The sequence below is a fragment of the Mus caroli genome, unplaced genomic scaffold (genome assembly GCF_978045245.1).
Source record: "Mus caroli unplaced genomic scaffold, Mus_caroli_1 scaffold_16, whole genome shotgun sequence".
NCBI classification, from domain to species: domain Eukaryota; kingdom Metazoa; phylum Chordata; class Mammalia; order Rodentia; family Muridae; genus Mus; species Mus caroli.
In genome coordinates this window covers 24,931,769-24,940,310 of record NW_028227271.1, presented here as the reverse complement: position 1 = coordinate 24,940,310, position 8,542 = coordinate 24,931,769, and the positions used below count along the sequence as shown (strand labels likewise).

Here is an 8,542-nt window from a genome sequence, read left to right as displayed (position 1 = left end):
CTCAGCTGCCTCCTGGGTCATGAGGGAGGGTAGGAAGCAAAAACTAGGCATTTCCCTGTGTCCATCACTCATCTCTAGCAGTGCCTACAGGAGCAGCTCTGGGGTTGAGAGGCTCGGGGTAGCATCTTCCTCAGAACCACACATTTTAACCCCCTTTGGGCAAGGGGGCAGAACAGACACTGGTCAGGGTCACACGGGGCTAGCTGGGGAGACAGACTAGTCTAGGGACATCAGTTCAGAGCCTAGGGTCATGGGAGATGCGGACATCCTTAGGTTTTGTCTGCCTGACTGTGTGCAGCTCATACTGCAACCCTTACTCTGAAGTCCTGTTAGGACAGGGTAGGGCCTTCCTGAGGACACAAAGGGCAAGGGGTGTGTGAGCTCTGAGTCCAGAGTAGAAAAGTTCCTTTGCTTGTGGTTTTGGGCTACAGTCCTGTAGAAAACTTGGTGGGATTCCTAGGTAGACGCTGGAGGGGGAGAGAGACCAACTATCTACCCCGGGACCAACAGTGCTGTCTAGCCACACTGAAGGGCCATCCAGTGGGTGGACAAAGGGAAAAACCAAAACCCAAAGCTTGGGACCCGGTAACGAGCCCTGTGTAGCCCTGTTCTGCCCTCCCTGTGCATCAGGCAAACACCTGTCTGAAGCATGGATAAATTCTGCCTTGTCATGCGGTTAGGAGATTCAGTAACAGCATTTGTAAAGGGATTACAGTAGCTCTTGTAAGGGCTGCTAAGTGTGGCTTGTGGCACCATAGGTGAGTGTAAGTCAACTGAGCCATGGTCATTGGCTGGGTTCCCCCAACCTTCCTGCCACTTGGATGGAAAATGAGGCCCAATGGGACCAGTAGCTGGGAAGGGGCCATTGGTGTGAGGGACTCTGCTGAGGTTCCCTAGCTAGATAGGAATTGGGAGACAGGAATTTGGTCACACGGGTCAAAGTGCACTTGTTAGGTGTGGTAGCAGATGCTGTAATCCTGCACTTAGGTGGCTGAGGCAGAATCTGTAATTGAGAGAGGACCTGTACCATGAATTCCTGTGATGGAGCACAAGTGCCAGGGCCACTGATGAGCAGGCTACCCCTCCCCACCAGCAGAAGGTGTTCTGACCAAATGTGTCCTCTAGAGGGGTGACTGCTCAGGGCAGTGAGGGGACACACGCCTTGAGAGCCTCCGAGGCTTATCTGCTGACTACCTGCTCCGGAATTGACTCTGAAGTCCTGCTACGTACCATGTCCTTGGACCCTGTGCTTCCCGCGCAGATGGCCGCCAGATGTGCTTCAGCATACAGCATCCCCTCCTGCTATCTCTGGCTGGGACCCCTACCTCCAATTCCTGCTGAAGCTCAGGGCTCTTGGGGAGACTCTTACCCCTCCCCCATTAGGCAGAGGCACAGGAACAGAAGGCATCTTTTAGGGCCCTTTATCCACTGTGAACAGGGTCTAACAGATTGGGTTCCCAAGGGACCGCCCCAGGCTGACTCCCCATGGACCAGGCCCTCAGAGAGGAAGCCACAGTTTCATGCCTTCTGGCCTCGTGCCTCATGGCCACCCATGGACTCGTGATCCAGCTCAGGCACTCCCTCCTCCTCTGGTTCTTGTTCTGGGGACCCAGCCCGGGGGCTCAGCACCTCCAGAGCTTCAAGGCTGCCCGGCTCCTCAGTGCTGGCAGGCATTGGCTCAGAGTCCCTCTCAGCCTCCACATCCTCTGGGTCGCTGGTTCCTCCCTCAGCAGATAGGCCTGATGAGATGTCCTTAGAGCAGCGCAGACAGCAGTAGGTGGTAACTGCCATGAAGACTCCTGCCAAGGCCACTTCCGAGCCAGCAAGGTAGAAGATGATCTCATAGTTCTTCAGAGCATCCACCAGGCGGCCTAGGGAAATGGGCTGTCAAAGGCTGTCAGGGTCCTTCCTACACTATTTTGATGGGGGCTTACTGGTGACATATGTGCCCCATCACTCTAGCACTGGGGCCACAACTCAGCCTAAGCTTCCGGATCTAGCCCCCTCCCAGGCCCCCCTTCTCATGCATAAGGACTTCTTGCTAACTGCTTGAGAGGGACAGGGCCAAGACTGCTGTCTAGACTGCTATTTGGGCTTCTTCCTGAGACCTCTGGCTTTTCCTTCACCCCCTGTGGGTGGTACCTGGTTGGAGGAGGAGCTATGGAGGAAGCCCATCTACCAGGCTTTCGAGCAAGGGACTTTATCTAACCCCTCCTTCTTAGAAGTCATCTAAAGGGTTGCCACCTCTCCTACTCGGTGCGCACCGGCAGAGGGCGGTCCTATGAGCACAGCCACGGCCTCCACGAGCAGCACTAGGCCCAATGCACTAGGGAAGCGGGGCGCACCCACGGTTGCCATGAGCACCTCAAACTGCAGTGCGCCCACCATGCCATAGGACAGGCCGAAGGCAATGCAGAAAGCCACGAGGGTGCCGTAGGAGCGCGCACGCGCGCTAATCAGGTCCGTGAGCCCATTGGCCAACAGGGCCAGGCTAAAGAGGTAAGGGACGTGGGGTCTCAGGCGCCCCAGACCCGCCAAAGCACCACACGCCGGTCGTGCCACGATGTCCACGAAGCCCACGATGGACAGCAAGAAGGCGGCCTCGGCGTCAGGCACGCCCGCGTCCTTGGCGTAGTTCACCAGCAGGATGGCCGGCACAAAAAGCCCGAGTGCCATCAGGAACTTGGTGACCACGTACACCACGAAAGCACGGTCGGTGCACACTGTCACGTCCAGCAGCCGCCGGCGGCGAGCCGGGCCACCGTGGGGCGAGGGGTCTCGGCGCGGCGGGGGTCCAGGGGGCGGACGCATGACGGCCCCACAGGCGCAACAGTGCAGCAGGAGGCCGCCAAACAGCAGGAAGCCGCCACGCCAGCCGAAGCGCTCCCCCAGCAGCTGCCCGAGCGGCGACAGCATGGACAGAAACACGGGACTGCCCGCCGCTGCCAGCCCGTTGGCCAGGGGCCGTCGCCGCTCGAAGTAGAGTCCCAGCATGATGAGCGACGGCTGGAAGTTGAGAGCTAGGCCCAGGCCTGCGGGTGAGGCGACGTAGCTGGAGTGCCCTTCCTGGTCCCAGCTGTTGGTCCAGGCTGGGCCTCCGACAGAAAGGATGGGCCCGAGCCCGGGATGCTGAGCCATGCGACTCGGGGTCCGCCCCTTTACGGGGAACTGCGGACTTAACAGCAGGGACTCCCGACCTGCACCCACACCCCTGCAGGGGAGAGTCCTGGGTACCCTCACCTGTGAGCACCCCAGCTGTCAGGTACAGCTCCAGGAGACGCGAGGCAAAGGAAGCCAGAATCATGCCTGCTGAAGCCAGCAGTCCACCAGCCAGCATCACGGGGCGACAGCCAAAGCGAGTCACGAGGATGCTGGACAAGGGGCCTGTGGGCAGTGCAGAGTCACCGTCCAGGTTGGACCAATCTCCCCTCCAAAAAATGCGCCAGGCCTTGTACCTCTGAGGCCTGCAAGACCTTGAAGGAGTGGTTACCCCTCACTCCTCATCCCCTTTAGAAGCAGAGGACAGTGATTGGTTAAGGTCACACAGCTTGACTAGTCAGAAAGGGTGTGTGTGTGGGGGGGGGGGGGGGCTGTGTTGTAGCTACTCATCCTTTACCCCTCATGAAAACACACAAAGTAGTAAGGATGAAGTTCATTCTCTGGGTGTCTCCAGGCTGCCAACCTCCTGAAAGCTCCCACCTACTCAACCATCAAAACTCCAGCCAGTATTAAGGCTGTAGGGAGCTGGAATGCTTCTCCAGGGTAAGGTAGCCCAGTCTGTTGGCAGGGATGGACCCCCAACCCTCCCAGGGCAGCAACAGGAGTGTGGCTCCATCTGGGTCAATGTGCCCCACCCACTCGTTCCTAGGACTGGGGCTTCCACAAGCTAGCAATGGGGTGGGGTGGGGGGGGGGAGACAGTGCCTCTCTAGGTTCCAGATTCCCAACCCCAGGAGGAGCCCAGCGTCTGGGGGCAGTGCTGACCCGTGCCGTAGAGCATGGCCAACATGATGGAGGACACCCAGGCTGTGTCACTGTAACCTGCCCCAAAGTCGCGCTTGAGCTCTTGGAAGAAGACGCTCACAGCCTTAGGGAAGCCATAGGCGAAGCCGGTGACCACGAAGCAGGCGCCCAGCACCACCCAGCCCCAGCCACCATCCGGAGGGCCAGCACCCCGCCTCGGACCGCCAGCACCCATTGCTTCTGCTTCTGCTGGGAAGGAGGGGGACAAAAGGCAGTGTGGTTGGGTGCTGTAAGGGAGCAAAGAGAAACAGCCCAGGACACCCACTGAACCCTTTCAGGTTCATAGAGCCAGCAAAGTAGGAAGGTCACCCCAAGTCTTCCGACCTTCCTGCAAAGGCCTGTGAAGGGTGAATGGAGACTTGACTTCAGAGTTTCCTCAGCAGGGCTCCTCTCCTCTGGAAACCTAGGGACTGCAGAGGCAGAGGTGTCGTGAGTGCCAGAGGCCAACAGCTACTGTGACCCCCCCAAGTGTGCTACACTAGCTCCTAAGACCAGGGATAACAGCGATTAAAGCAGCAGGGAATAAGTTGCCTTGTCCCAGCCTGCTTTGGTCCATTTTGAAACCAGTTCTGGAAGGGAGTTTGCCCTGTTGCTCCTGGCTGAGCCTCAGTTTCCCCACTAGTAGGATGGCTGATCGAGCACCTTGTACTCCAGCCTGAAACCTTGGGGGAAGAGCATGGGGTCTCTCTCAACCCAATGGGGAGGTGGGAACCTTGCAAGAGGTAGAGGTAGAGAGAGAGAGAGAGAGAGAGAGAGAGAGAGAGAGAGAGAGAGAGAGAGAGAGAGACCTGAGCCCCAGCAGTTCCCAACCTAGGCCCTCCATCCCTAGGCAGGGGAGTTCCAAGTCTTACTGCACCCCTGACAGTAGCCCTAAACCTCTCCCCAGGGACACTTAGGACGCTGCCCTCTCCCAGTTCCAGGTTCTGTCTTTCCTTGCTGCCCCACCCCCACCCCCTGTCCCACGGCATAACTGTGAACACAGGGATAAGAAGCTGGTCCCTGTCAGCCCTCACCACACACTCACCTGGACCTGACTCTGGATTTAGGGTTCAGCCTCACATCTCTTGAGGCCTGCGGGAGGGGCAGCTTCTAGCTCCGACAGAGAGTGTCCAACAGCCTTGGCAATGGTGGCTGCACTCCTGCAGAGGACTCCTTCCCCTGGCCTGGCTGGGGCTTAAAGTCCCCTCATCCCACCCCTGCTAAGCAGCTTTTACCAGGAAGGGAACTGGCACAAGTGCCCATGAGCCAGCAGGGCTGACACAGTGGGACAAGGGACAAGGAGACACCCCCCACCCCGAGTTCCACGGGGGCACAAAACCTTGCCTTATGGGAGGGGGTCACAATCTGGGGATGGGAGCACAGTGATTCCCTGGAGAGACGAGGCTGTCAAGTCACTTCAGTGCACTCTTGCTCCCCCCTACCCCCCACCTCACCTCACCTCCCTTCACATTCCAGGAGGGGCTCCTGGCTTCCCTTGGATAAGGCTAATCCAGGCCTGAGCCTGGCTGTTGAGGGGTTGGCCAGAACAAAGGGTGCTGTGTCCTAGGCCAGCTAAGAGGAACAGGCACCATCTCTTGGGGTACCATTTAGAGATGGGGAGATGAGGGTGAAGGCCTTAATGTAACCTTAAAGACTGCTCAAAAAAGGGGGTCCTAAGGGCCTGGCCTGAGATTCCCTTCTCCAAGGGTGCCTTAGTCAGGGTTTCTATTCACAAAACCACACAGTATAAAACCAGTCAGTACAACTGATCACTTGTCCACTTGACACACAAACACTATTAAACCTTAACCCTGGGCCCTCGACACCATCATCTCCTTGCCACTGTGACCTCCAAGCTGCTTCCCTCCCCTTTCCCTCCTAGACCTGCGGCAGTGCCAGCCTGGGCATGACAGCTTGTCCGTGTGCACGCACCTGCTCAGACCCACCCCAGCGCTCGCTGCAGGAAAATGGCCGGGGTCGGTGGCTGACAGCAACACTGTGGTGAAACTTGATGATGGGCACTTAAACAACTCCCTGGGTTCTCCAGTTCAAGCTGACGTGTACTTCCCACGACTGATAGTTCCATTTTTGTGGGCACATTAAAGGTGACAGGAGACCAGACAAGAAGGCATTCGTGATGGGCATCGTAGAGCTCAACCCCGAGAGCTTTGCTGTCGGCTTGACCTCTGGTGACCCTGAAGATCCTCCTGCCAATGTGGTGATTGAACTCAAAGCTGTGTTCACAGACCTGCAGCTCCTCAGAAACTCTTGTATCTCAGGAGAAAGAGGCGAAGGGCAGTCAGCAGTCGGCAGTCCCTTACTTTTCATTCACCCCAGACCAGCCGTTCAGGGTGGAGATTCTTTGCCAGCACCCACAGTTCAGAGTGTTTGTGGATGGACACAAACTTTTTGATTTTTATCATTGTATTCAAACATTATCTGCAATTGACACCATAAAGATCAACGGGGACCTCCAGATCACCAAACTTGGCTGATATTTAAAGCACTTCTATTTCAAATGTGATTGATCAGGTGCCACAACTACATGTCTGAAAGAAGTGTCCTAGCCAGATCTGGAGACTTAAAAAGAAAACAAAAACAAAAACAGACTTCACTGTCTCTTTCTGTGCAGTTTAAGTCTGGAACGACAACTTCAACTGTGGTTTGCCCAGAAGAAGAAAGCTCGCAAGAAAGACACTGAGTCATTATGCCCAGAACAAAGTAATACATTTGTGCTGGATTTTATTCAGACTAAACTGAAATGGATTTGTGATGATTTGTGATTTGGTAGCAATTACTCATCCTTTCAAAGCAAGGTGATATTTAGAAACAAATGTGCTAAAGACCTTAAAAACAACAACAGTACATCAACTCGATTCATTTCTGCATTGACGTGGATTTGCATAGCACAACCGACATTTTAGTCAGGGCATTTACATAGAATGTAGACTGTGCAAGGTTTGTTTCTTATGTTTTCTTAGGGGTTGTTTTGTTTTGTTTTGTTGGTTTGGTTTTTGGCACAGCATCATGTTAACTTGGATTTTAAAAATAAATAAATAAACCTCAACCCTTACTTTCTTATTCATTCCAGTCTTAACAAATTCTTGCATATTAAAATCTCAATCCCTTTAAAATATCCAATCTCTTAGAATTCAAAGTCTTCTTACAGCTAGTTCAAAGTCTCTTAACTGTGGGCTCCACTAAAATACTTTCTTTCTTCAAGAGGGAAAAATATCAGGGCACAGACACAATTAAAAGCAAAATCAAACTCAAACTGTCCATGGTCTGGAATCCACTTATGATCTTCTGGGCTCCTCCAAGGGCTTGGGTCACTTCTCCAGCTCTGCCCTTTGTAGCACACACCTTGTCTTCTAGGCTCCAGCTGCCTGTACTCCACTGCTGCTACTGTTCTTGGTGGTCATCTCATGGTACTGGCATCTCTAAAACACTGCTGTCTTCCACTGCAACTAGGCTTCACCAATAGCCTCTCATAGGCTCTCTTCATGGTGCCAAGCCTCAACTCCTTTGCATGACCCCTTCAGTCCTGGGCCATTAATTGAAATTGAGGCTGCACCTTCACCAATGGCCGTCCATGGCCTCTCAGTGCGGAACCTCAGCTGCTCTTCATGACCCCTTCACACCTTCAAAACCAGTACCATCTGGGTGACTCTTATACATCACCAACTCCAGCTGAAGCACGAGGTATAACCTTGGCTATCTCTGGAACACAGCCTCCCTTCTTTGTTTTCTCAGAAAGCACTTCCCAGAAGATTTCACCTCAGTGATGCTGGTCTCTTCTTAATCACTGCTAATTTCTTAGCTCCAGCTAACCAGCATCAATAGTCCCAGTAACACAAAGGCTAGCTTTAGTGGTTCTGGTATCTTATTAATCACAGCTGGTTCTTCAGCCCCAGCTAACCAAAACCACAGAATCTTCACAATCAAAACAACAATGGCCCTGATAAGTCTTTAATCTTCCCTCTGAAATTTCACAAGCCAGGCCTCTATCGTTTGCACTGTTCTCAACATTATCTTCCAAGCTCCTACAGAACATCCCACAGAGCTCTTAACACCCAAAGTTCCAAAGTCCTTCCACAGTCCTCCCCAAAACATGTCAGGTTGTCACAGGAATACCCCACTTCTGGTACCAATTTGTCTTAGTCAGGGTTTCTATTCCTGCACAAACACCATGACCAAGAAGCAAGTTGGGGAGGAAAGGGTTTATTCAGCTTACACTTCCACATTGCTGTTCATCACCAAAGGAAGTCAGGACTGGAACTCAAGCAGGTCAGGAAGCAGGAGCTGATGCAGAGGCCATTGAGGGATGTTCCTTACTGGCTTGCTTTCCCTGGCTTGCTCACTTGCTTTCTTATAGAACCCAGGACTTCTGGCCCAGGGATGGCCCCACCCACAAGGGGCCCTCCCACCCTTGATCTCTAATTGAGAAAATGCCTTACAGCTGGATCTCATGGAGGCATTTCCTCCAGGGAGGCTCCTTTCTCTGTGATAACTCCAGCTTGAGTCAAGTTGACACACAAAAC

General features: G+C 54.0%; 1 protein-coding gene and 1 pseudogene across 1 annotated transcript; one reads left to right on the top strand and one right to left on the bottom strand.

Moving 5' to 3' along the window:
- Window positions 1-1,224: 1,224 nt before the first annotated feature.
- Slc16a8 (solute carrier family 16 member 8) lies at window positions 1,225-4,547 on the bottom strand. Its single transcript, XM_085831962.1, has 4 exons — window positions 3,984-4,547; window positions 3,241-3,384; window positions 2,265-3,032; window positions 1,225-1,871 (listed from the first exon to the last, which is right to left on the bottom strand). The coding sequence occupies exons 1-4, from the start codon at window positions 4,195-4,197 to the stop codon at window positions 1,519-1,521; spliced, it is 1,479 nt and encodes a 492-aa protein (XP_085688088.1). The 5' UTR covers window positions 4,198-4,547; the 3' UTR covers window positions 1,225-1,518.
- A 1,302-nt stretch (window positions 4,548-5,849) lies between these two features.
- Window positions 5,850-7,063, top strand: LOC110310073 (galectin-related protein pseudogene; annotated as a pseudogene).
- The last annotated feature ends 1,479 nt before the right edge of the window (window positions 7,064-8,542 follow it).